At 42.9% G+C, this 27,868-nt stretch overlaps 1 protein-coding gene across 1 annotated transcript in view; it reads left to right on the top strand.

Moving 5' to 3' along the window:
- Nucleotides 1–10,539: 10,539 nt before the first annotated feature.
- The window catches only part of ATP9A (ATPase phospholipid transporting 9A (putative)), a 61,266-nt gene continuing 43,937 nt past the window's right edge, over nt 10,540–27,868 (top strand). Inside the window, exons 1-4 of the mRNA XM_084296667.1 lie at nt 10,540–10,636; nt 19,409–19,553; nt 20,342–20,455; nt 23,852–23,960. Coding sequence (XP_084152793.1) covers nt 10,569–10,636; nt 19,409–19,553; nt 20,342–20,455; nt 23,852–23,960 — 436 coding nt within the window. The 5' untranslated portion in view covers nt 10,540–10,568. The remainder of the gene's footprint in view (nt 10,637–19,408; nt 19,554–20,341; nt 20,456–23,851; nt 23,961–27,868) is intronic.

Raw genomic sequence — 27,868 nt, 5'->3', positions numbered from 1 at the left:
GTGTATTTGGGTGTGTGCTGTTGACAATTATGTTGGTGAACAGGTGGGAAGTGGAGGTGAGAAGTGAATAAAGTAGGAGTTAAAGTATAAGCTCTGCTCTAGATGAACTAACAGGGTACTTTGAGAAACCAAGGTGAGATTTTTGTCAAATAGTTCTTCCTAGCCTGTGGTTGCTCAGGGTTTAGGGTGGATGTGACTGGGACCTGCTGCAACCAGGCGGATGGCTGTGAGAATGAACAAGGAGGCCTGGCAAGTGCTGCTGTGGGGGCTTACCCTCCAGGCCATGGTGTCGAGCTCTTGCTGTGCCTGCGGCTGGATCTCACAGCTGGGTGACGAAGGTGCTTGGGGCTGGAGCACTTGCACTGGCTCTTAGCACAGGACCTGAAGAAAGGCTGGGACCCATCCAATGACTGTCACCATGAAGAAAGCAGTTCATGCCACAGGGTACTTGGGGTATTTCTGCTGCATGTAGTGGCACCAGAGGCTGTGTTTCTGGAGCACACAGGGCTGGGAGTTAACTGCTGTCCTGCCCACAAGAGCTGAACCAACGCTAACCACTCAGCATGCTGGAGCTCACCCACTGGCCAGTGGGCATGCTTTACAGCAACACTTCATCTTCACAATTAAAATAGACAGCTGATTCTTTTCTTCACTATGTTGTTGTAAATGAGGGACAAGTTTACTGAAGCTAATAAAGCCGCACTGGTGTGAGAGCAGACCAAGCATGGTATGTGTGCTGTCTCTGCTAATCAGCCTCTCTTCTTGCCTGAAGGATTCTCCTGTTCTTATTTGTTAGTGCTTACTTAGCTCATTGCATAGAAGATTTGGCAGAGCTGTTGAAAGCAGCATACTTATTCATTTGAGATAAGGTAAAATTGGCTTATTTAAAAGGTTAAATTTGAACTTGCAGGTTGCATAGATTTAAAAGAAGTAGAGTGCGCTAGGCTTGTAATATATGGACTCTGTTCCTCAAGAGGAATGTTTCCCTTGACCTATCCCTTTTGTCCAAAAGTTTCCAAAAAGTCAGTGTATGCTTCAAGGTGCAAGACTGTCTTAAAACCACGTAAATAAGTGTCTCTTCAGGCTGAACTCAGCAACAGCTGATCCAACAGCTGGCAGTGGGGAGGCGGGAGCCTCCTCAGGGCTGATAAGTACAACCTGGAGCAAGGCACAAATGGCCAAGGAGCTTTGATCCATCCACAGAGGGAGAGGACCTGGCTGAGGTGTTTGAGCCACTGGGAGGGCAGAGAAGCTGAAATGAAGGAAAGGGGACGAGTATTGCATTCATTTGTAATGTTTTCCTGTTGAAAGCTGTTGTGCTTATTGCAGAGTTGGTAGTACATTTGGAGTTAGGAAAAACAATGTCCTGTGTTAGCAAAATAACAATTTAGGTAGGAGGCTTTATTACCGTTTGTGATCCAATTCCTGCTCTAGTGCTGAGGCTTTCTTAGTCTCTTGTGTTGGGCTCCGAGGGCTCCTGTGCATGCTGCCTGCAGCCTCGCCGCGAGTGCTCTGCTTTGGCACTGCGTGGGCGAGCGCTGGACACGCGTTTGGCTCCATCTCACATTCATCACTGACCTAGAAAAGTGTCTCTCACTGCACACCCAGCAGGACAGGAAACATAACTCAGAAGCAGAAAATGGAACTGTCAATTCCACACTCCTGTGTGTTATAATATAATCCATTTTGTTATCGTGTTTTTTATTTTATGAACTTTTAGTTAATTACTATCAAGGGTAGTATTTTTTGGTAGCATTCTGACTTTGTTAATGCCACTGCTACTTGAGAAGGTGTCTGACAGATGCTGCTCTATTGGCAACCATACTTTTTGAAGCCTATTGTAACTGGACTATGTGCTGGCTATCGCAGCCAATCCAATGCAGCATCCCTCTGCTTTCACAGTTCTTTATTAGCCTGTCTGTCTGTCACATCTTGCAGCCCAAAGCTTAACTTCTTTGATTAAATTACTTTGTACAGAAAATGTCTCAATTCAGGACGAGAACAGGTGGATTTCACTGTGTGCCTTATTTTCCAATACTTTGTTGAGGCAAAATCCAGACATTATTAAAAGCTTGTATAAAAGTGTCTCTTTAAAGAAAACTGAAAAACAAACCAAGTAAAACTCAGAGCACCTAGCAGTAGTTTATATAATTAAAAGTACCCATTTGAAACCACTGTGTGAGGAGCACTACCATGAGTGTTACATATATTGCCTATTACATATATTGAGCTATTTGTGTTAAGCAAGGATCCTTATATGTAATGAAAATTCCTGCCACCTCATGCATTTTTTTGTCTTTAAGGGGTTGTTGCAGTCCATCCTCATTCAAATAGCCAGAGGAACTTGAAAAGTACCTCTGCTTAGAAAACACCTTTTTTTTTTTTTTCTTCCCCTAATGTAGAATATAAACTTGTGAGGGAAAATCAGGGGTACTGTCTGTGATGTCAATGCAATACCTAGAGCTACAAAAGCAAAAGGGACAAATGGGGTGAAATCTGAAGACCACAGCCTCAAGCAGGGCGAGGAATACAAATGCACCCTGGCAGTGTTTGTGTCTCTGAGCAGGGAGCACAGTCGCTGCTTCTGTGCACTTGGAAGCGTGAAAACCATCTTAGCTGAAAGTTTGCTGTCAAACTGATGCTTGCTCAGGGACTGCTGGAGGAGGGAAAGTGAGCAAGCTGAAGCCTGCCTGCCTGCCTGCCTTCAGGGAGATGTTCCTCGGCTGCTCACAGATGCCAGGGGCTGGCTTCAGTAGGTAGATACCACAGGGAGCACTGGCGGTGGGTGGGGATGCTTCTGTATTCCCTCCCAGTCTGGCTCAGCTAGACACACTGAACAGCTCAAAAAAAGCCTTTTTGGAAAACTGGTAACTGTTATGTAAAGGCGATTCTATGCTTTTGCTTAGATAGATTTAAGGGCAAATATTATGCAGAGCATAAATAAGATACTGTTTTTATTACAACTGGTCTCAGACATTTGTCTGTACCTCAGTAAGCTCATTTGAGCTTTCAAAATGAAATTAATGCTGTGAGCTGACCAAAAGTCAAAGCACCTGGTTTATGAAACTATGGGAAGCTGAGGGCCAGCTGCACAAAACGTGGTGCGTGCTGAACAGAAAGGAGGTGCAGGAGGAATGCATGGGGCTGATAACTGCCTGATAAATAACTCGCATTCTTAGTGCAGTAAGGCAGAATCTATCTATCTGGAATTCTTTCATGGATATTATCTTCCCAGATCTTCAATGGCTTTGCAATTCCATGGACGTGATGACAGAGGATGCTTTTTAATCAAGTTAACTGAATTGGGTTAACAGTCTCTTACACTCCTGGAGATCCATTTTGCAAATTTGTTTCAGAAAAAAATGTCCCTACATGGTCTGTATGTTCAGAATACCAAATGCATATTTTTTTTTTGGCCACACTAGTTGTTTCAGGGAAGCCAGTTTGATTTCTTAGGTTCTTAAAGTTAAGCAGACATTCAAATAATTTGCAGGGTTGGGGCACCTAAATCTTGGTACATATTCTGAGCTCACAATGTCCAGATTTGGAAAAAAATCCGATTTCCTCATGACCAATTCTTCTGTTCCTCCTATCAGTTCTTTCAAACTGTCATAATAACCACTTTTGGTAGATATTTTTGTAAAATTTCCAAACATAAAATGTAAAACAAATACTGAGTTATTCTCAGTTTAAAGCTTTACTTTTTTTTTTTTTTTTTTTTTTAATCACACCCACAGGATGTGTAACAAATAAAAATCAGTGTGATGACAGCTTATACGACAGATTAAGTTAATACTAAGATCTTTTCAAGAGCTAACAAAATGAAATGTGTGTTTATTTTTCTAAAAATCAGCACCTTTTTCTCTCTTTGTTTCTTATATTCAGCAGCCATCCTGTGTGAATGGCAGTTTGACAATATTCTCGTTTTGAAAATTAGGTACTGAGGGGTTTTCCTCTTGATCTGCAACATATAATTGTGCAGGGAAGAAAAAGATCCTATACAAATACTGCACTTCCTCAGCTCAACATGAAAAGTATCTGCTCTGCAGCTTCATTATGAGAATGCCAAATGTTCCCTCGATAACAGAGCCTATGGCAGTATGAGCTTTATTGTAGTTTCCCTTAGCAAGTGTTGATGGATTTATGGAGGCCTTCATTAAATATAGGCTTAAAGGATATCCGCTATCGCCCACTTGTCAAAAGAAAAAATAATATCAAAGCCATCCGTGCAGATCAGAGATGCAGGTGTTAACAGTGCATTATAATCTGGTAGTGTTTAACTTGCCAATTAATTGCAGTAGTCTTGTCTGAGTTCAGACGCTTGACAGATAAATTTAAAAGATGAATGCATCTCATGTAGGCTTAGGGCACATGTACACGCATACCATATTGCTAATGATTCCTGCTTTGGCATCCCTGTTCATGTTTGCATTTCTCTTACAGAAACGCTCCTTCCTGGCAATGACGGTGTGCGTGTGCAGCCGGTGCCCCCCAGGAGCAGGCAGTTTCTGCACGTTTGCTCTTATTTTGAGTGAAGGCAATAGCCCGTGTCTGTCCCAGTGCTGCCTCGCAAGGGTGACGTTTCACCTCACCAGAGCTGCCTGTTTCCTTCTCATCTATGAGTCAGTAGCATGGGGAAAGCACGCAGCGTCTGCCTGCCTGCTGCACAGCTTCTGCACTCCGGCGAGTTTGCAAGTCCCTGGCAACCCAGTCCCTGCTCCTGCACACCTGCCTGCCTTGCATATGCTGCCACTGCATGCACAGCTCCGTAATGAAGCTGAAAATACCATCTGCACTCGGTTATGTTTTCAGACTCGGAAGGTGCATCCTGGTATTTGTAAAACACGCAGTTGTGAAATCAGGTAATAATAGGTACAAAGCTTAGTGTCACAATTTGAGTTGCATGTGGAATCATTGGCATTTTGTGCAACCAGTTACATGTGAGCCGTCTCTTTAGATGTCAGAATTACCTTTAATTGGATAGTTGGGTGGGGGTGTGGGCAGGGAAGCAATAAACAAAACAAGCAAAAGCTAATGTAGTCCCAAATCTCTAACGCTCTTCCAGCGTATAAAAGGTCAAGTAGAATATTACTATCGTGACCTTCTACAGGGTTCATCAGGTGAAAACACAGGAGTCCTATACATAAAAGACTCCATCATTTATTTAGTAATGCAACCAAAATTGAATAAATCTATGGTATCACAGCATCTAAATAGGTAGTGAGTACAATTTGCAAACGTACCGTCAAAGCTAACATCCACAGTTTGAGTGGGGAACTGGCACTAGGGCTTGCTCTTTGGAGGAATTTAGGCACCGCCCTGTAATAGCTTATTATTCACATGTTCTTTAGTTGGTGGAGGGTAGAGACCTGGTTCTATATGAGGACTGATGAAACACTCAGGGAAGGTATCACTTGCAGGTGAGCAGCTGGATGCAGAGCTGCGAGGAAGAGGAGGTGGCAGTGCTGCATAATGGGGTGGGGGAGAAGGGCAAAGGGATGGGGTGTGAAGGCTCTCTTCCAAGAACGGAGAACCACTATAGTAAGTATGGTTCTTGATTTTTTCTTGATGTACAGGTGATTCAAAGCATTTGGCATCTAAGTTATTTGTATAAAATAATTTTTAATACAAATTATGTTGATTTTTCAGTGCTGGTTTGCATTTGTGGTTAGGAAAGGGGACTGAAATTATCAGATTATTTTAACTTTATTCCTTTTATGGTCCAGGCATCCCTGGGCAGTCAGTCACGTACGCAGGCTGTTCTTTGCAAGACTGAACTTTCACTTGTCTTCACAAACTTGAATGGCAGACCACAAGAGACTCATGACTATTCAGGGCATAAAATATAATCCCACTTGCAAAACAAGTGTGCTTGCACTGCCTGCTCTGGGAAAAGATGCTAAATCATTCTAATCAACCACCTGGCAGATCTGTACAGCCCTTTGCATTACAAATGGGGGCTCAACCTTGGACTTTCCGATTTCTGATTTTGAAACAGGGTATGTAATGTGCAGTGACAAAAACGCTGGCACCATTAGATAAATTCTGCCTACAGGACAGACCCAGAGGAGATCAAGTGCTCCAGATTTTCTCTATGAAAAGAATGCAGGGGAAAAAAAAAAACAAACAAACAAACAAAAAAAAAAAAAAAACAAAAAAACAGTTTGCTATGGTCTTCATTTAATTATCTGGGTAAAAAGGAAAATAAATAATAATGATTTAAAATATGAAAAACAAATTAGCTTATTTTAGTTAGCAGTTGTCAAATTCTCTGCTTGCAAAAATAGAGCATCAACAGAACAAGCCAGTGGCGTCAGAGAAACCAAAACAGGCTTTATTTCACTTGATTTAACAAGCCTTGAGAAGTTAGACTGGAGGCTTTCCTTTGGGCATTCCTTCTCAACAGGCAAATGAAAGGTTTGGGAATCAGGGGAGCACGTACCTGCCATGAATGGTGAGATCTGATGCAAAAGCTTTACAGCAAGGCTAATGCTACAGAAGAAATATATCAAGAAGTGGGTTTAGTCTGCTGTGCTACAGGCTAGTCTAGATTGTTCACTGTGATTTTCTAGCTAAAATCAAACACATTACAACACAGGGCAGAAAATGAGAGTCCCCTCAAGGAAGGCTCTGAAAGCTTGTTTGAATCCTGAGATGCTGTGGGAGCAAGTCTGTAGACTGCACAATCACAATTGCTTGATTTCTGGCACTGTTTGCCACATTCATACTAGCTGATTATGCAGGTATACGTAAACCTGGCTATGCATCCCTTTATCTACTCCATGTAAAGGAGTGATGGCATTCATTTCTGTCCTGAATCACACAGACGTCAAGGGCCAAAATGTGGTGCTAAAAAGAATGCTGGCAACGTTAAAATTCAGTGCCACTTTCACCTCAAAAGAAGTAACACTGATATTTGAGAAGTTCTATTTATTATACAGACTGAGACTAAAGGCCTTGAGGCTATGGTTATAATTTCAGCCAGTCACAGCATAGGGCCAGTGGTTTTGTGGCAATGGTGATAACACTCGTGACAGTTTTGGTTACATAAAACATCCTGTTTAGGTGCTGCTGTTGCTCCTTTTATTACATTATCATTTGAAGTGAATTCTATTATTGTATATTTTCTCTCATTAAATATATATAATGTATATTGTTTTTGCTTTTTATTCCTGAAGTTGAATATGAGAAAAATGGAATAAATGGGTTTTATGAGCTGAAATGTTTGTAGGAGGAGAAGGGATTTCTACTTCTATTTCTATTGCCCCCATGAGTGGATAGAAATGATAGATCGAGAAGAAATTAAAACATGATATTACTATATTGAAATACAGTATAGTCTTCTTGGCATAAGACTGCACTAGCTCAAATAGCACTGAAAATATCTACCTAAACAGTCTCAGTGGTGGTGCCTGAAACTGGTGTAACTATTAATTATGTTGCTGAAATGTCCTCATTACAAAATGTCCGGATGACTGCTGCAACTGTACAGAAAAAAAATTAAATGACAACTGCAGTTTTTGTGCTGTTGTAATCCGTAGTATGACCTGAGCTAGAGCTCAGCAAGGACAGGAAATCAAACAGAGCTACCCAGAAACGCTGATGGGGTTCACTATTCTTTGTTCTTCTTTTCCTTTTTTTTTTTTTAAAAAAAAACATTTTTTTCTTTTTCTTCTCTTTTTATTTTCCTTTTTCTTTTTCTCTTGCATGAGAACTTCTCATTGTAAAAATAAAATAAAATAAAATAAATCCATCTATTTGGCTATGCTAACGAATTTTTTTTGGTAGATGAAATTACACCATTAGTGAGATGCTAATCAGAGTTTTCATTTAAGTGTTATTAGTCTACATCATTCTGATGTTAGGCACTTTCCACCAAAAAAAAAAAAAAAGCACAAGATCTAAGAGTTAGCACTTGTGATACCACTACGCATGTCTTCTACTCATGTTTTTCCTCTGCGTTCTTGCAAAGCAATTCTGTTCCTTCTATAGGAGAAGAATCGCTCATATTTTTTTCAAATAAGTATTCATTAAAGACTAGTAAATTATTAAAAAAAAATAAATATTAGTATTATAAAGAAGTCATTAAATATTTTTGAACAACAAAACTGGCAGATCACATGATTTTCTCAAATATTTCACATTGAAAAGAGGACTTACCACACTGTAGGAAGTGAACATGGCACTGAAGGATTAGGATGCATGTTGTTAGCTTTGGGGACAGGCGCTGCATCCTTCAGAATACATACATTTTGTCTCTAACAGGTATTTTAAAGACTGTCATTTAAATGCCATAATTTTTATATTACTGTACACAACACGCTTGCGTAGTGCTGCTTAATTATGAGACTCATCATTTTTTATCATGTACATGTATTTTTCTCGCCCAGGATCTCGAGATGAAACATGGTAGCAAAGTACACTCTGTAACTAACGTACACTTTGAACTGACATGTGGGTTACTCACACTCTGCTCTTGGTCACTGTCCTTGTGGCATTTTAGCTGGGCAGCACAGTGAGCAGCTTGGAGTGGCCGTGCAGGCAGATGCGTGCCGGCAGCCTGGGCAGCAGAGTGGCACCACATGCGTTCATGGCACAGCTGCATGCGTAGGCACTGAGTTTTTGCCCTGTGAGCATTTCCAGGAAGGTTACTCGTTAAGGGAAAGATTTTGCCACCAGCCTGCCAATGGAAGAGGAAAAGCTGCCCTTGCTCTAGAAAGAGGTTCACATTTTGTGGTGACCAGGACTGCAGTGTGAGAGGCTGTGATGGATACGTAGCTCTGTTTTATACGATCCTTATCTGCGCTGGGCATTTCCTCCATCTGTAGAGGTGCACCGGTGTAAATCTTTGTGGTTTCAAACAGGAAGGAGCTACACTGACACAAACAACAGCCTCCAGCACATTTGCTGCGCAGGCGGCAGGAGCAAACTTCGGGCAATGGCCAGGGCAGCTGGAGCGCTATTACCCGGCAATAACCTTGTCGTCAGCTGCCTGCAGTCAGCACCTAGGGCACAACCAGTGCTCAGTGCAGGCAAGGTTTTGGTTACAGCCAGCATTCAACACCCAGGCTGTGATTCCCCGGGAGGTGAGGTCCTGGTGCAGCGGCATGCTCCCTGAGCTGCCCGGCTGCCCACAGGCTGTGCTCTCATCCAACTTCCCATGGGATGTGAAATAAAGACATAACGGCACTCTCCCAGACAGATGTTTTTTGTAAAAGCAGTCACTTTGCCAAGCTGATTTAGAGTGCAGCCACACAGCGAGGTACGTGGTGCAGGGGCACAACGAAGCAGGAGGAAGTCATGTGTAAGGGCTACAGGCTGGATCCGCACCAACCAGATGTCACACTGGGACACAGAGCCATTGCCTCGCTGGTTACAGAATTTGGAGTTTTTTTTTTTCCCTTTGTTTTGATTACTGAGATTTTTCTCAATCACTTGTTGGTTTTCTCCGCTGACTTTCACCAAGCTTCCACCAGGCTATCACGGCTATTTCTGGTGGCTGACCAGATACCATTAGCCCTGTTAGACTTCCCTATTTGCGGCTTTCTAGATATTTTTAACATTTAAAAAGGATGTTGTATAGGAGCATTTGTCTTGCCCATTTTTTTTTGCAACAACATCACTAGCAATGCATACATCATTTAACTGGGACCACGACAGTACCACTTCACAGTCTTCGTTATGAAGTACATCTTTGCCACTGGGAATTTTGTTTTTCACGTTTGAATGAAGAACAAGGTCAGCAGCAAGAAAGGTGTGTGGGTCTTGAAGGGTTCCTTTGCTTCCTTGTTTATGGCAAAGAAGAAGGTGAAGATATGGAGACGGCAGGCAGAAAATGCAGTGGAAATGGGAGAGGTGGAGTGAAGTGAGATAGATGGAGAGGACGGAGCAGCTGGCAGATGACCCATTGGGCTGGGGCAGGGACACGAAGCAGCTGTGGGAAGGCCTGTGGCTGTGTCCCCGTCTGACAAAACCCACACAGGCCAAGCAGACACAAATCTCTTCAGTCTCAGCTGCTGCTGTCCAGCGCTTTATTGGAATCTGGTTTGTACACCCAGTTATGACGGAGAGTTTATTTAGGTGATTTTACAGAAAAAAAATATGTCACAAACAGCGCGGACACGTTGGAACAATTTCTGCCTGGATTTGCAGAGGAAATCCGTGTCAGGACCCAGAAGCGAGCGCTGCTACGCGTGGGTGACAGTCCCCGGGCCCTGCACGAGTGGGGTGCGAGGTGGGCGCAGGCTCGGGGCGCCCCCACACCCCTGCCTGCTGGGGGGGCTTCGGCCGCGGGCACGGCGGTGCCGGGGGTCGGTACCCCGAGGGGGCGAGGCGGGGGGCGGCGTAAAGCAGCGGGCATAGGCCGGGCCCGGAGCGGGCCGAACCGGGCCTGGGGGACGCCGGGGGCGAGGCGGGGCGAACCGGGGCGGGCGGAGCGGGCGCGGCACCTGCGTGCTGCGAGCCCGGCCCCTCGGCGAGCCGAGCCGAGCCCGGCCGAGCCGTGCCGAGCCGAGCGAGGCGCTGCTGGGAAGCGCATCCCGCCCCGCTCCGCCCCGCCGGCCGCGGCCATGACCGACAACATCCCGCTGCAGCCCGTCCGGCAGAAGAAGCGGATGGACAGCAAGCACCGCGGCGGGTGAGCGAACCCCGGGGGCGGCTGCTGGGCTGCCTTCATCCCCCCCCCCCCCCGCCTTCATCCCTCCCTGCCCGCTGCCTTCATCCTCCCCGCCCTCATCCTCCTCCTGCCCGCTGCCTTCATCCTACCCCCCCTCTGCCCGCAGCCTGTGCTCGGGGTGTGGGTTGGGGGGCGCCGCGCCCCGGTCCGAGCCCGGAGGAGGAGGTGAGGATGAGGAAGATGAGGAGGATGAGGAGGAGGCGCTAACAGGTTGCTCCTGACGCCATTGCCGCGGCACGCCCGGCGGAGGGAAGGCTCCTGCTGGGGCCGGGGGAGCGCGGCCGGTCCCTGGGTGGGGAGGCAGCAGCCCGGCCTGCCCCCAGCCCCATCCCATCCCCATCCCTATCCCCATCCCCATCCCCGAGCTGCTGCAGCAACCAGAGCCCGGACACAAAGCGGTGCTGGGCGGCAGCGAGAGCCCCCGGGGGTCCCCGTGTCCCCCCGCTGCATCCCCGCCGGGTGGGGAATTGAGGCTGGGGAGGGAATGGTGCTGCTGCCCCAGCCCGCGGCCTCTGCCTGGGGATAATGTTGGCCCAGCAACAGTGTTTGCGGATCTGTGACAAAGGTCTGGGGCTAAACGGGCTTTAACTGTATCCGTGACAGCAATACAATGTGCCTGCTCGGCGGTGTTGCAGCGTTCCGCATGTGGGATGTGTTCCTGGAGATGCCTCTGGGTGTTGGTACTGATATTTCCTTCCCAGCACCTTCCTAGGGTGTTGGTACTGATATTTCCAGCCAGGAAGCTAAATAGGAGGAATGAGCCTCGAACACTGTTTGCATAGGAAATGGCCCCTCTGCGAGACAGGTTGGTTTGTACGCAGCAGGGCGTGTGGGGTGCCGAGTTACCTGGCTGTCAGGAATTGCTGTGCAGGCCTCGGACTTGTGTGCTTCTAAATGTGAGTGATGGGAAAATAAAGCAAAATCTCCAGGGAAATCACGCCTGTCAGAACAAGAGGAAATTGTTACTTTTTCCGTTGTTTATTTTTTGTTGGTTGGTGGTTTTTATTGGGGTTCCTTTAATTGAAGTTGTTCTCTGTAGTTTATTTGAATTATTTGAATTATTCCTTGTTATCAACGTTGTTTCTATTAGCTGGCACGGATGTTGCCACATCAGCCTAGGCTGAGCTGGGAGGTATGTGTGATGCAGCAAATAATTCCCCAGCTGCTGTGTAGCATGCACAGCTGGACAGGTTCCACAAGGTGCAGCCACCGTGGCATTCAATTTGGCGATGTGATTGAAAGGGATCAGCGAGAGGAGGCAGCCGCCGGAGAAATTTCTCAAAGGTTCTTGAATCATTGGTTTCAGAAAGTGCTCCAAGCTCCAGCAAGCCCCTGTTAGCAGTGTCTGACCGAAATAACCCTCATCTGATCTAAGCTGCAGTTCACTGGTTATGGACCTTACCTGGTGAGCAGTCACAGAGGTGATGCTTCCTGTGCTAGTGAGAAATCTGGGCAGCATGAAGTTGTGAAGGAAGATGAACGTGGGATTTTTCTTACTAGCAGTCTGAGTAACTGGGATTTGGTTTTCTATTTGGTGCTGTAACTGTTTGGGGATGTGATTGCATCCTGAGAACTGCTGTCTTGTTTTACTGATCAGTAGGCTGTGATAGGTCCGTAATTCCACTGGATGATAGAGTGGATTGCATTGAGGTGAGGCAAGTCCAAAATACTGTTAGCAACTGAAGGAGGAATCAGCCAGCAAGCTGGAAAAGGTCCTGGGGTCAGATCCAGGATGGAGTTCTGGGAGCCGTAAGCCATAATCAAGACCTTCTTACTTCCGTTTCCTCTGAGGAAAACACAAAGACACTGGAAAGTCACCTTCGTTTATACGTATGAAAACCCAGTGGTAACCAAGCCTAGAAAGGCTTCACCTTTACATAGCCCCAACTGCAGTTTGTAGAGTGTCTATTTTTCCCCCAATGGGGACAAGTTCTTGGGCAGATTTTGTCAGCTTGGTCTTCTGGAGTGGGAAACAGATTTCTCTTCCTGTACTGAATGGCTTCATAGAAATCCTTGTGTATGTTAGCAAAACAGAAATAAATGCCTAATTCTCCCATAGGCAGCCAGGGGCAGGTGTCATCCAAGCACAGCTTTGATTACAGCCTCAGTCTCTAGCGTACTTTGAAGAGAAGCCAGAGAGGAACTCCCACAGTAGCCTTGCAGAGATGAATAATGGTCCAGACAGCTGAGATCTGTGTCAAAGAGAGAAAGCATGTGCTTTATAAACCAGTGGGAGTAGTGGTTATCTGTTCCTGAGCATAACTTTAATGTGGGTCTTCCTGGCCGCAATCAAAGCCTGTGTGCTCTGTGTTCTCCTTGAATTCAGCTGTATTCATCCAAATGCTTTGCAGCACTCTGAAAACCACTCTGAAGTGTGTGCCAATTAGGAAGGAAGGATAGCATTAACTAATGGGACTGCTGGTGCTGTGGCATGGGAGCCCGAGCTTCTCAGGGGCTGCACTCTGATGGGAAGTGAGCTGCAAGTTCCTGAAGCACCCCAGATGCTCCGTTCAGTGCATGACACAAGTTTTTCCCTAAATAGCTTATGGTCTCAGTCCACAATCCTGCGAGGCTTTTTTTTGAAACCAGCAAACTGCTGTGCTCACGCTGCCTCTGCAATGGAAAAAGGCCTCGATCCAGAAACACGGGGGGAAGGACGGGGAAGGAGGAGCTTTCCAGTACGTGCCTGTGGGCTCTCCTGGTCTGTTTAAAATGGCAAATTCCATTTCAAAGTCAACAGAGAGAGACGGGAGCTCCTGGCAGCCACCTGCCTGCGTGTGGGTGTGCCAGGGCAGGGCCAGGCTGGCTGCCTGCAGTCGGGGGGAGCTGCAGAGATGTCCCGAGACAGGGCACCCACCCCTTGGGTAACGTGGAGGTGTGTAAAGAGCCAAGGTGGTCATGCACTGCTCTGATTTTTTTTGTCTTTTAAATTAATGGATAATTCTTCATATGCTTTTACAATAATGAAATGTAGGAGATGGGTTTGTGGATTAAAGGTGCCAGGGGATTAACAGCACTGCCTGTGGGAAACGTAGAAGCATCATCTGAGAAATGTGAATGTTGTTGTAGGAATGACTGAATGCATGGAGGAACTTCAGCAGTAATTTGACCAAAACCATCACTGTATTAAGAAAATGTGGCACTTTTTTCATTATTTTTTTCTTTCATAAGCATTTTTCATGTTTTCCCTAATATATTTCTTTATCAGACGTGCTACATTTATAAATACAAACTGCCTCTTGGTAGTTGCTTTTAGTCGGGCAGCTGACAGTCAATCTGTCATATTACTGTTTCTTACATCATTGCTAAGAATACATTCTTGTAACCAAATATACTGCCATGTAAAACACACAGTAAACCTTTCTGATCTTTACCAGCTCACGTTCATTCAGATCCCTGTGCAGATTAAAAGCCGTATCACCTATAGGACTCAAAGTTCAGGATGCAGCTCACATCAAAAAATAGATGCTTTTGAATGATTTTGGTGACTTTAGAGTGTTTTGCTGTTTCTCAATTGTGATTTAGAATGTGAATGGCACGATGCTGTATAAACTTCCCCGTATAAGCTGCCTTCATACACTTTTTCATGTTATTTCTGTAAGATACCCATTTATAAAGTTCATGGTATGCAGTGGTTCGTTAATTTGCCACGCTTCGGGAGCTCTTACAATACTGTTCTCCCATACCTCAGTTGCAAACCAGAGTAGGAGAAATGTTTAGAAAGGCGTATTCCTAAACTTTTATAGGAAATTGCTCACATTTCTGTAACTTTGTGATTCCTATTCCTGGAAAGTGCATGCTAATTTTATCAGCATCTCTGAGCAGCAGTGAGGGAATGATGTAAGCAGTTCTTTAATAAAATCTTTCTCTCTTTTCAAGGATATAGTCCCTTGACTTCCTGCTGGAAAAATATTTTATTATTCCTAATAATGCAGATAATTGTCTCCTACAAGAAACAGCCAGCTTCCTGCGGTGACACTGATGTTGCCCTGAACACAAACTGGGGAGTAACGTGATGGCCTGAGCAGCCCCTTCCCTCATAGGATAGGGCCTTAAGCTTGATACCCCAAAATAGGGGTGGTGTCCAGAGAAATGGCAGATCACAGAGCTATGCATGGACAATAAAATTATTAAAAGGAAGAACACGTAAGCCAGGTAGAAAAGCTGACAGCCCCAATTTAAAGGGGTACCAAGATAATCTGAAAGTACCTTTGTGTATTTGTTTGTGTGTGCCCAGAGTACTTGATTAACAAATCCATTCAGTTGGACACCAGAAACAATGTGTTCTTTTTTTTTGTTTGTTTGTTTTTTGAGGTTAAGTTTACTCTTCCCCTTCTTCTCCTTAGGGGTATGAGTAGACTGCCTGAAATGTTTGTTAGGAAGTTCACCATCAGTCTTCTGCTTCTTTTTTCCATTTTTCACTTGGTATGAGTTGTTTCATGGATAGGAACCCTGTTCTGTCATCCAAGCACGTGGGTATCCCAAGTTTCATATTGAGGACTGTGCACCCGTAGCATGGCCATCTTTTCCCTGGTACAAGCCCTCAGCAGCTTTGGGGTTTTTGCTTGGGTGGCTGTGCACGCGCAGCAGCGGTGCAGCAGGGGTGAGCACTATGCTGTCACCCCACGTGCTCTGCCAACACAGCCCAGTGCAGTAATAAAAGTGCCCATGAAAACTGGTGTTTATTCACTTTGTCTTACACGTGCTGATGTTACAAAAAGGGTTTGGGGGTTGAAATTGTCCTGCCTGCATGTGACATTAGGTGCGTTGATGAAACCTGCCATTAGTCTGTTAAAACACAAACTGCCAGTGCAGCCACTCCTGTTTGCATAATGCAGTTTGTAAGGAACACAGATGGTGTATGGAGGGTTTTCAGTCAGAACTAATGAGCTTAAATATGTATTCTTCGTTAATGAAGTTTAAGACATCATCGAAGAGTTAAAAATAAGTAAAATGATGACCCTTGAATATCTTTTAGGCTGGGGAGATAAGCATCGGTCTGTAAGAATGAGCACCTTGTTCTGTTCTTGAGACATCTGTATCCTCGCCAAGAGCTCCATTTCTAACATTGCAACAGGCTGTGGGCTGGCACTTGCACAATTAGTGTGCAGATAGCTGGCACCACCAGCGGTCCTGCCAGCCCCAGCTTCGGGCTGTGGCTTTCTGCTCTGCCCGCTCAGCAAAACACGGGCAGAATGCAGGCGGTTGGTGGGACAAAAGGGGAAAACAAGGTCAGGGAATAGGCAAAAGTTAAATGCCAGCACTGGGGTTGACAACATGCTTTCATTTTAAAAAAATGAAAACATATTTATCTTTGGGGATCTTCTTTAATATATGAGATAAAGATCAGCATTTGTACTGCCAGGGTTTTCAGCTGCGGGTGCGCGAGTTCCCAGCTCAGCACTGCGTGCCCTGGAAGAGGCTGCGAGGCAGTGACGTAGCGGGATTCCTGGGCTTGCTGATAAACCTCCCTGCAGTTGTTGCAACATGCGACTTTGTTATTGCTGGTTGTAGTATTGTGTTCCATTGGCTGGATTTTTTTTTTTTTTTGACAAATTACTTTATGTTGCAAAGAAACCATGTGTTAAAAGGCTACAAAGAAGATTTTGTGGTAGAAATGCTGGATATTCTTTGCTGGAGCATTGATACTACTGATAATCGCCTTCAGAAACTTGTTAGGCAGGAAGTTTTTCATTTGTTTGTCTAATTATGTTTTCGGTTTGCTTTCCCTGTAATTCAGGAGGTTGTGAAAACTGTGACTCTAGCCAGGGAGTAATTTCACAAAACTGTTACTTTACACAGCAGATTCTCCCATGCCCTTTCTTGTTTACACTTAGAACTGCGTTATTTTTAGACTGATTCTCAAACCTTATAGTAACACATCATTTGGAAATTAAAATTCCTCCAGCAACAGGTTTTTCTGTGGTGGGAATGCTGTGAGAGGTCATGGCTTTGATTGCAGAACATGTGCTAAATTTTGGGTTATTTCACTTCTGTGAAATTGCTTTGTACTTCCATACCTTCACAGGTGCTGTCAGTCTTGGCTGCCATCTCATTTGGGAAAGCACAATTGTAAGCAGTTTTGCAGTGCTAGGTGTTAGTTTTCAAAGTATTGAATCCATAGTTATTTGGAAAAGATTAGGAGCATTGGAATTGTATGTAAACAGCTGTGTGGAGCACATTCTTTTAAAGGTAAAACGTTCTGTTTAGTTTGTGGGTTCATTTGTCGTTTTATTTTACATTCATGATGAAATAGGCTGATAAGTCATAGAACTTTTTAAAATGTCTGGAAGTCTGCTTTGGAGTCTTAGATATTGGCTTGAAAATCTGCCCTAATATTTAGATTTTTTTTTTTTTTGAGTTTACAGATGAATGTTACATTGTAGAAATTAACAGCACAAGTAAATTATCTGTTAAACTATAGAAGTACCCTGCCAAAGCCTTATCCTATAGTGAATATTACAATATAGGTACCTAGCTCTTTCTGCTGTTCAGTAGGATCCTGACAAGAGGCCCAACCTAAAAAATAAACAAAGGTAACTGGTTTCAGATGTCTGACTGGAAGGGCTGAGCAACTCCCTCTGTAGCTGGGAAGCACGTCTGATGAAACCGGGTGTGTGAACACCAGGTTTGCTCCCTTGGGCAAAGCCCCTTGTTTGGAGCTTTATCATAGGGGTCATTCTAAATTCACAGTAGTTAAAACATGAAATCAAGGCTAATCTTCTGTGGTTTTCTCCATCATGAAAAAAGGCAAAATACGTTTTTTCTATAGAGCATATCAATTTTCTATTGCAATCCAAACACAACCATTTTCACTATTTTCATTTAAAATTGGAATACAAGTTACTCTTAAAGCGACTGTTTGTTTTAGCTCTTTATTTGCAAACACAAAAGGGAACTGCAATTAAAAGTTACCAAGCTACTAAAATATATTGCTGGCGTAGAGTTTGTGAATTGGAGTGTTTAACATCAGCTTTACTGTTTGTCCTGTGTTGGTGACAGCTTTTCTGGTGTGGGTATTATACACAGTCATGTGGGGAAGAAGGATTTTCTCTTTAGTTTTCTTAACAAGAAAAAAGTTTGTGGATTTGACAAAAATCAATAGCTTCAGGAGCAAGTGTAACTTTCAGAAGTGGGCTATATTTGGGCTACTGGTGTTTCTTACTTTTTTATGGTACTACCTGTTATGGTACTACAGATTGTCAGGGGTGGAAGTCCACAGAGAAATATTACAAATTCTAGGCAATGTCCCTGCTAAAGGTAAGCAGAGATGGCAGCAATGGTGCTGCAAGTCCATAGGAAGTCAGATGCCTCTTCTAGATACTCAAACATCAAAGCATCTCCAATTATTTTATTCCAGTAATTTGATCTAGGTGATTGTTACTATTAGTTTTTTGAGCTGTTTGCATTACCCACTGTGTTTATTTTTGTCAGATTTTCCTGCATTTTCTCTTCAGCAAATGAACAGTTAGTGAAGTCCTCAGGTATAGAGGGTTTCGCTTACCTGGAGCTGGTAAGCAACTATTCAGCACCATCCAAAATTTGTGATTTCCCAGCACCAGTATGCATGCTATGTAGTGCTCTGCAGTCCTATCTGCATGTGTCTGAGAGCTGCTTGAGTGAGAAAAGTGTCCTTCCTATGTCTGCTGGCAGCTCTATGCACATGGCCTAGGTTGGCCAGGCTAGAGAGCCCACCTCTTCAGGGCTCATCTGCTACTCTTCCTGAAACGGTAAAATGTTAATGGACTTTGATTATGGAAAAAAATACATCTTTTGTATGGTTTTAAAAGCTTGCGAGGAAATTCTCCTGCAAGTCAGCCTTGTGAGGTTAATACCCGTGTATGAAACACATGAGGGAACCTGTTCTTTACATCTGGAAGCAAAGTTGACTTTTATTACCCTATAGACTGAAGGAAATTATTTAACTGATAACATTTCTTTCTCTATTTGTATCCAGCAGTTATGGACAAACAAACAAAAAGCTATTCTCATAGAAAACCACATTCTGTGTGGTAAATTGTAAACTGTTCCTCATGCTGCGTGCATCTATCTGGCAAGACAATAACTTCAAGAGCTGAATACTTTGTGTTCTTGCTTAAATAGTTCTTTACTTTTTCATTTAGTTAGGTGTGTATTTAGCTAAAATTGTGTATTAGAGTGCCGTGAACCAAGACAGATCTTAGCAGTGTTTTCTGGAAAGACTTTTTGCAAGAGCTCTGAAGCAATTAGTTCACAGTTTGGCTGGTAGTAGCCTTTCCAAATGTCTATGAAATCCAACAGGACTACTTTTAAATAGAGGGGAAAAAAAAACAAGAGGGATCAGGAAGAGATTGGCTTTCAGTGTGAAACAGTGACAACAGAACAATGACTCTTTCCGGGTTTGGGAGGTTGTAGTGCTGCCATTTTGAACAGTGAGCATGGCGCTGGGACCTGCGTGGCTCTGTGGCCGTGTTTTGTTTCAGTACCAGCACCAGCCCTGCCTGAGGTGTTGGCTCGTGGCCCAGTGAGCTGTGAGGCAGGTCTGCAAGGCCTCCGGCTGGCAAGGAGTCAAGCTCTTGGTTTGAAGATGCTCGTAACATGGTGGATACCTGGCAGATGAGAGGTGGCTGGTGGTGGATCAAGGAGCAATCCTCAGATGTTCTTCCCAGCTGGTGGAGGGGGTCTGGGGTGTGTGTGTGCAAGTCAGGATTAAAGATTTACTTCTTGATTTAAAGTTAGATGTTCCTCCCATAGGTGTTGCGAATGCCTAAGATGCTGTGGGAGAAGAGACCCAAGGCCTCGTACGGTTTGGCTTGGCCATCCAGAGAAGAGAGACCAGCGATACCCTCGCAATGTTATCAACAATCAGAAATACAACTTTTTTACGTTTCTCCCTGGGGTAAGTGTGAAGAAAGTTGCTTCTCATCCCACCCCAATGCAGTGCCCGATTTCAGCGCTTCTGCAGAAGGGAAGTGCAGAACCTGGAGCTGGAGGAAATGAACAATGTTCACGTTGCATTTGGTGGGCCTCCTGCAAAGGCTGCAGGCAGCTGCAGCAGGACAGACCCACGCCTGGTGGGATGAAGTGGTGAGGAGGACTTCACTTCTCTCCCTGCAACAAGGCTGTGCTGCTGCTGAAAGAGGGGCCTGGGTTCATGGGATGGGCAGCAGCTCCTTGGTGTCCACTCTTCCTGGGAGGAGCGGCTCAATTATCCATCCTATGCATTCTTCTGGGGGCAGCAGGAGAAACAAGTCAGGTGCCCTCTGATTTTATAATCAGAAGTCAGTCACTGACTGGTTGGGTAAGAAAATGAACCACTGTCAAGTTTTCTGAGTTATCTGAGTTCCTCTAATGTCTACAGCGTGATTTTGCAAACAAAATCCTGTAGCTGGTTATGTTCCTGTTTATTGTGAGCATCCCTTTGCAGAGTGGGGATTGTTAAAAGTTTAAATTCAAAGCAAAATGATTTATTTGTGTTAAAGGTTTAGGCCCAGCTACGTGGAAGTGTTATCCAACAGGCAGAGTAAGTTGACCTTTAGCAATGAATTTTTAGACTACTGTAAGTGAGCATTTAGACACCAGAGGAGCAAGCAAAAATGTTTCAGATTGTTGGTTCAATTTGGGTAACTTCTGAACTCCATTAATGTCTTATATCCTCCTTTCTTTTTTTTTTTTTTTTTTTTTAAGGTGTTATTTAACCAGTTCAAATACTTCTTCAACCTTTACTTCTTGCTGTTGGCCTGCTCTCAATTTGTCGTTGAAATGAGGCTTGGTGCGCTTTACACATACTGGGTTCCTCTGGTAGGTAATTTAAGGTTTATTTATTCCAGAAAGTTTCAGTCTTTGACTCAATTTCTTTTGCTGCATTTTTTCTAGGGTGTAAGTCTACACTTCAAATCATGTTGTGAGCTTACTCTTCCAGGATTTTCTTGTACATATTGTAGGATAGATGCCTGTTTTGGCTTTAAACTTCATTTTGTAAAGGTAGGACCAGGATGAGAGGACTATGCCTTCACCTTGTTTGTTGTCTCTTTCATATAAAAGCCATATAAAAATATATATATAAACATACTTGTACAGCCTTATACTTCCTCAAGGTGCAGATACTCTTTCCTTCCTGCAACCATTTACCCTCTTCTTTTGATAGCTATATGTTTCACTTGCGTTCAGAGGAAATCAGTAATAATCAGCTTTGAAGCACAAACTCCAGTGCTGTCAAAGGATGTAATGAGGAATAGTTCTGTGGGCTTGTTAGATTTCTAAAATGTACTGTATGAGCCAATGAAAACTGTGTAAATGCTTAAGTATAGGTAGCTGTATTTTTTTTTCTTCAGCTTTTATCCTAGTTAAACTACTATTTAATTCTTTATGTAAATATCTTTTTGCTGCACTTCAGCCTTATAGTGTTATAGTACAATTTTGATTCAGAGACGTCTAGTCCAACTGCCTGCTCAAAGCAGGGCTATCTTTAAACTTAAGTTGGCTTAACTCATCTAGCTGAGTTTTGAAAACCTCCAAGGATAGGCATCTTTTTTACTTTAAAGAAATGATATAAAATCAACTGGAAGTTGATTATAAAAGCAGAGTGTTTTAAGGCACTACTTGTTTGCTCTTTTGTGAAATGGTGGTGGTAAAAATCCATGGCTCAACTGAGTCAGGGTGAGGAGGGGCAAAGAAAAATTTTCTTGCCTTTCAGACTTCCAATAGATTGAAATCCCTGGCACAAGTCAGAAAGAAGTAAAAGGGCAACTTCAGGACATTGCTTCTAGAACTGTTTGTATCAAGGCCTGGAGCTCACTGAATTCTCTCTCAAGCATGTGCTTAGAATTTTATTTGCAGTATGAATTCAACACGACTTTCCCAAGATCCTGTCCTATAAATAAAGTACACAGGAGCTCCCTTTCTGGGTTTTGTATAGGCAGCTGCAAATTGTCTGTGCCAGGTGAGCAATTAGGGTTTGGCATATGAGTTGCCAGAAAGCAGCATAAGAAAGGTCTTTGTTCATTACTGGCTGCTAGTATGAGTTCTGGGGATAGGATGACATATATGATGGCATAGTGAGACTGAACATGTGGGAATATTTTGAGGTTATTATTCGAAGACTCTTTAAGTAGCTAAAACATAAGCTGAAAATAGCCAATGCTTTTTTTTTTTTTTTAATAAAAAAATAATTAAAAAAATAGGAATTTCTAGGTAAGCACACAAATGCAGTTTACACGTGGAAGAGAAATGCTCATTTTCTCAATTTGTTGCTTACCATAATGAGAGAACTACTATGGTGGTGCAACTAACATGCTGGTGCTACTGAACTGTAGGGTGAAATGCTTCTTTGAAAAGACTGAATTCTTGGCTTCTGAGTTTCAGTGTTTGTGAAAGCAGCACTGAATACCTGCATTAAAAAAAAATAATTAAATGCCTTCCTTGTGACTCTCCACATGCAGTTCTTGTTAAGGAAACCAGGCAGGTTTGCAGAAAAATCTGACTTATTACACATGTGATCCTTATTGTTCTTTGTATGGCAGAAATGTTGTCTTATATTTGTTGTAGGAACTTTCCCTCCCAGTTGATAAATATTGTCTGTTCCCAAACGCATACATGCTCTTCAAAGGCTATGGATGAAGCTGAAAGGCTAGGGGAATAATATTTAAATTTCATTTTAAGACCATAAGGGAAAGAGATATAGTTAAGACAAATATAAAGCCTTTTTGAAGGGTCATTTGCATGCTTAGATCTTCTTTATTTGTTTCTGCATTTTTAAAAAGTGCCAAAAAATACAGCATCACGTTTCACAATTAACTGTATTTTTCTCTGATCTTGGTCAGAAGAAAAAAAAAAAGGATTTTGACACTATGAATATACTAAAACTAATGAAGTTTAGTTTTATTATAGGACTGTACGAGCAGGTGAAGTGTATCTCAGCCCCTTTATTAATTACAGAAACTGCTCTCTTGAACTCTCAGTAGCTTTCAGGTCATTCTTCATTGTTCTCTTTTATTTAAAAATAAAAAAAAGTGAGAATTTGAATTCTTACTGTTTTGGGTAGTGTTGTTAGCAACGATATGCAGCGAGGCTTTCCTGAAATGGTTGTGGTGTTCAGGGTCACAAGTTCTTTGTGCCTGACTTAAAAACCTGTACACAACTTTTTTTGGAGGTGTGTGCACAGCTGTTCTTTCTAAAAATGAAGTTAAAGTTGGAAATTCCAACCCATTAGCCAAATCTTCTGTTTGCATAGTTTGATGTTTACAAACATTTTCTCAAATATTATTAAAAGAGCAACACACATGCTATTGACAGATAATGAGTTCATGGTTGCAATTTTGTATAATACAGGCTGTAAAAAGTTTATATTTCTTCTGTACAGATGTGTTTTCACTTTTTAGTGAGTCCAAGCTGAACAGTATCTAATAAAAATAACTTAATGCTACCAGTATCATAAAGAATTATTTTGCATTAAGTTGATTTTTTTTTATAGTGAAGGGAGTGATGTGTGCATTTTTCTTGTGACATGAGGAAATGACTTCCACAGAAGTCATCCACAGAAAACTAGGACTAAATCCCTAATCAGCTAAATAGGTAATTATACAATGAGTGTTTCATCTCGGTGTGTTTAAGGTGCTTATACATGCACGCAGTTTACCAGTATGAATACATACACAGGAATGTACAGACACATTATATATGTGCATGTGTGTATATATGTTTATATATATGTAAAAATCTGGGATATGTTAAATATTTATGTAGATTATATAAGCATATGAAAAACTTGCCAAATTAGGTAAATTAACTGTAATTGTTCTATTTTGGAAAGAGAACTGAGTTTTGAGGGATTCAGTCTTATACTGGACTTGTGTAACCTCCTTCAGTTGTGGTTACTGACCTGTGAAGTGAAATGAAATATTTTCACGCTTAAAAAGAAGCACAAAGATTGGCTTGGGAAATGCTGGCAGGTCATCACGGTAAAGGTGAAAAGCACAGCTGCGTTTTTCTTAAGTGGCAGGTCTAGCGTGCATTTGCTGTTAGGAGTCCTGGACAGCACCACCTATCACTGTAATGATTTAGCAAGAGAAAATAGGATAAGGAAATGCAGATTGTTGACATTGGTGCTGATAAATATCATGCGTTGCTCTTATTAGAGGCAGATGTGTTTTTTCCTGGCCTTTTCATCCATTCTCTTCCCCCCCGTGCTCTTTTCAGGGATTTGTGCTTGCTGTTACCGTCATCCGAGAGGCCGCAGAGGAGATCAGATGTTACATGCGCGACAAGGAAGTGAACTCGCAGATCTACAGCAAGCTCACAGCGAGAGGTCGGCTCTGTGGCTCCAGCACGGCCGGGGCTTGCTGCTTGGTCGCATGCTGCTGGGGCTGGCCGGGGCTGGGTGGCAGCGGGCGCTGGGCTTTGGGGGCTTTCCTGGGGAGGCACAGGGCTGCTGCACTGCTTACTTGTTTCAGATAACTGCCCAGCATCATCTTGCAGTGTGGGGGGCTCACCGCAGCCAGCCCTGGGCAGGGAGGATTGCCAAGCAGCTGATGTTTTCCCTTCTGTAGAGCTGTGACATGAGGGAAGCACTCCATAAGTGTGCAGGGGTGAAGGCAGGAGAGGCAAACAGCACAGTAGGAAGAAAACGAGTGGGGCTATAATAGATATGTTGTTTGGACTTTTTTTTTTTTTTTCCTGTTTTCCTTTCCATTTTGGTATCAATGTCTTTCCTCTCGTGTTTTTGCTTGGTCACCATGTGGGGAAGAGAAACAGATATACAGAGGATTCCTATAAAGTAGCACTTCATATTCCTTAATGGAAACAACAAATTTATGCTTAAAAATGAGAGAAGGATCTACATCGTCAGATTACTTGCAAAAGTACTTTACTAAAAAATTGAACTGTGAAATTGTCAGAAGATGCTTATGCAAAAGAAGATTCAGCTAATGAGGGGTGAAAGAGAGCTGTGTCCCAGTGTCTTATGTGGGAAGCCCTTTCAGCACAGGTACTGCAAACCATAGTTAAGTACAAGTACTTCATACTGATGGAGCTTGTAAGTGCATGTGTTATATTTAGGGCGACTTACTTGACATGCTGACACATTCTGTCCCTTACTGAACATGCAATACCAGTTGAGTTTCATAGTTCTTTCTGGGCTGTACCTGAAGAGGGACTTGCATAATGCTAAAAGAGTTTGTGCATGTGTACTGTTACTACATCTTCTGTGTGTTTCTGTTAGCAGCAACTGAGGTAGCTCCTTAGTATTGGTAATATCTTCTCATGTATTTTTGTATGCATCTTCTTTAGCCACTTCCTCCAGCAGTGAGGAGTTCAGAGTCCCCAGACTGCAGATCAGCTGTATCTGCTCACTGGCTCTGGCCATTGTTTACAACTTGGTAGCACCTAACAAAGACATTTAAATTCTCATTTGAAAAATTGAATGCTGCCTCACTATGGAGTTGCTGCTAATACCATGACAATGTCAGTGAGGCCAGGGTTTTGTTTTTAAAAAGGGAATGAACTGAATTTAAGCAACTTTTTTTTTTTTTTTTTTTTTCATTTCTGGTTTCTTTGTTATAGAAGTTTATAACCCTGAATTAAGATGCAGTGAACTAGGTGTATTAAAACTACGCTGCTTTCAACACTTGCGTGTTTAAGAATAAGCCTGCTTTTTAAGCATAATTGCTTAAGGCTGTATATATTTCACATGCCAGGAATTATGAGACAACTCCAAACTAGGGAATTTGAGTTTCTGAATATTAAATCCCCCTTTAATAACATGTTCTTACTACAACACTTAAAATGCTTGGCAACCAACAAAAGCCCCATCCAAGAGGGGTGTACTATGTCTATTTAAAAATATAAAAGAGTTGCCTTCTGGATTCTATTCAGTGATCTATAAGGGGCCTGACCTCTCCTTTAGTTCTTTTCATATTGCTATTACGTTTCCCATGAATGATTTCCCTCCCCCCAGTCCTTTAGCTTCTCTAATTTTGTGAAAGAAACCAAGGAGGATTGGCAGCTGGGCACTGGCTGAAAATCTTAAGCCACTTTGTTTTTAACACACATTCGGTGTAGAAACAGTAATGAGACGCTAGCAGTAGAGCCTAGAGTAGGAAAAATACATCAAATTATTTCTGATTGCTTAGTGGCTTGGGGAGCAAAGCCACTTTCTGTCTCTCACGGAATCCAGTGTCTGCCAGTAGTCAAGCTTTTCAGATCTGAGCCTCCACTTTTTCACTGATTAAAACCTTAGCACCTCTGAGAATCATCTATGAACAAGGGAGTAGCATGGTTGAGCGGTGGATAGGTGGTTAATTTTTGTGTGCTTGTGCCTATTAGAACAGACGAAAACATAGGCAAGCTTTGGAGCAAGAGCTTCATTGGGTCAGAAGTAAAAGCAGTTAGTACCAAAGTTACTAAGGGTAAGTTGAGAGCAGCTGAACGTAACCATTAATTTTCAGTGCAGCTGACAAAACTCCAGGTAGGACTCAGTCCCCTTTTTTTTTTGCATGGCACAGTTCATGCTTCAGGAGGTTGGCACAGCCCTGTACTGAAAAGGGGCAGTGCAGAAGGGTGCACAAAAGCTCTCTGAAATGTTGCTGGCTGGACTAAGCCTCACAATAGTTTCACCTCTGAAGCCAGTGCTTAGGAGGGGAGAGATTAGGTGAGGCTTGATGCTGAGCACTGCTGTTCTTGGAGATTGGCTATAATGGATCTAATGGATCGCTGTAGCTTTCTCCAAGCTATTTTTATTTCCCCTGAGTAATTGCACTAAGCTGCCATTAAGGTGACTGGAGAATAGTTTTCCAGTCCTCAACCTCAGCCTCCCACCGCAACCTCAGGGCTGTAAATACATTCTCTGCTCTAAATGAAGGCAGGGGGACTTAAGCACAAGCTTATAGGCTGTTTTGAATAAGGCCGGAGGTAAACACAGATATGAGTGCCTTCCTGGATCGGGATCCTCAGTTTCCCCTGGGTGTGCTTGCCCATGCCGAGCCCTGGGGCAGGGCCCTCCAGCCCTGCTGCCAGCCTGCACCCCACTGCTTGGAGCTGCCTCTGGTGCACAGCATCGCTCCTGTGCATGGGGCTTTGTGATGCACAATTCCTGCTCAGCTTTGTAAGCTTCACTCAGTTGCTTTCTTTGTAGAGAAGGAAGAATCCTCTTTGGATAACATTTTATTTTGAATATAGTTGTGAAATTCCAGTGACTCTAGTGTTTTTGGAGTCCAGTGTGATGTAGAGCCAGCAGGTATTTTCTGTGTTCATTTATTTTACATAACATCATAAGGAGAAAAAAAAAAAAAGCACCCTGAACCTTTCTTCTCTTTCTACCATTATGATCCATTTATGTTCCAAAATGTTGAAACCAGAAGTTTTTTTTAATAGAAAGCTCTTTATTTAAAAGACAGCTGTTTGGATTGTAATAAAAAATAATCAAATTTCAATCCCCTATTCATAAACCTACAAGCCTCCTTGTGTTCAAAAGTCTGTGTGCTGACTTTCTGCTTGATAGAAAGCTAGAACTGTGCTTGCAAATTCTTGGTTTGTTTTTCTTCTCTCTCACTCCCCCTCCCCGGGTAACACTGCATAATAGAGAGAAACTCTACAGAAAGCAATGGGAAGAGACCTCCTACTGAGGGGTGCTACTTAAGATACAGATCATTGGCATTTACCAGCCATATAAAAACAATATTTTCCCAAACCCTCTGAGTCCTGCTCCACAGTTTATACAGCATAAAGCTGCAAAAGCCAAAAGTTTGTTGCAGCACATCCAGAACACCCTTTTGTTTTTTCATATGTATTTGACTTGTTTTAATAAGCCGGTGGCTTAATCTTTAATTCCAAATGAAGTATTTTGAACCATGCCTTAGAAGCTGCGCATATTTATTGTGAGAGCTTGACTTTAGTACTCACACGGTAGAAGAAGGTTTCTCTCCTGGCTAATACATTTAATACTTTAAATAATCTGCTTTATTATATCCCTCACACTGCAAATTTTGTGGTAATTCCAAAGGCCATAGATGAAGTTGGAACAAAGTACTTGCACTATATTGTCTCCCTTTCTGTCCATTACCCAAATAAAACAAAATAAATCTTCAGAACATAGCAAAGAATGAAACAAGTGCCAAGCAAATTTTACGAACTGATTTTATTTAACATAAGAGATAAAAACTTTTATTTAAAAAAAAAAATAAAATTGTTAACCACTGACTTTATTCTGATTAGCTTCTG

The sequence above is a fragment of the Netta rufina genome (genome assembly GCF_964035555.1).
Source record: "Netta rufina genome assembly, chromosome: 16".
Taxonomy (NCBI): Eukaryota; Metazoa; Chordata; class Aves; order Anseriformes; family Anatidae; genus Netta; species Netta rufina.
The sequence above is the reverse complement of the archived record's forward strand: the minus strand, read 5'-3'. Positions and strand labels throughout refer to the sequence as shown.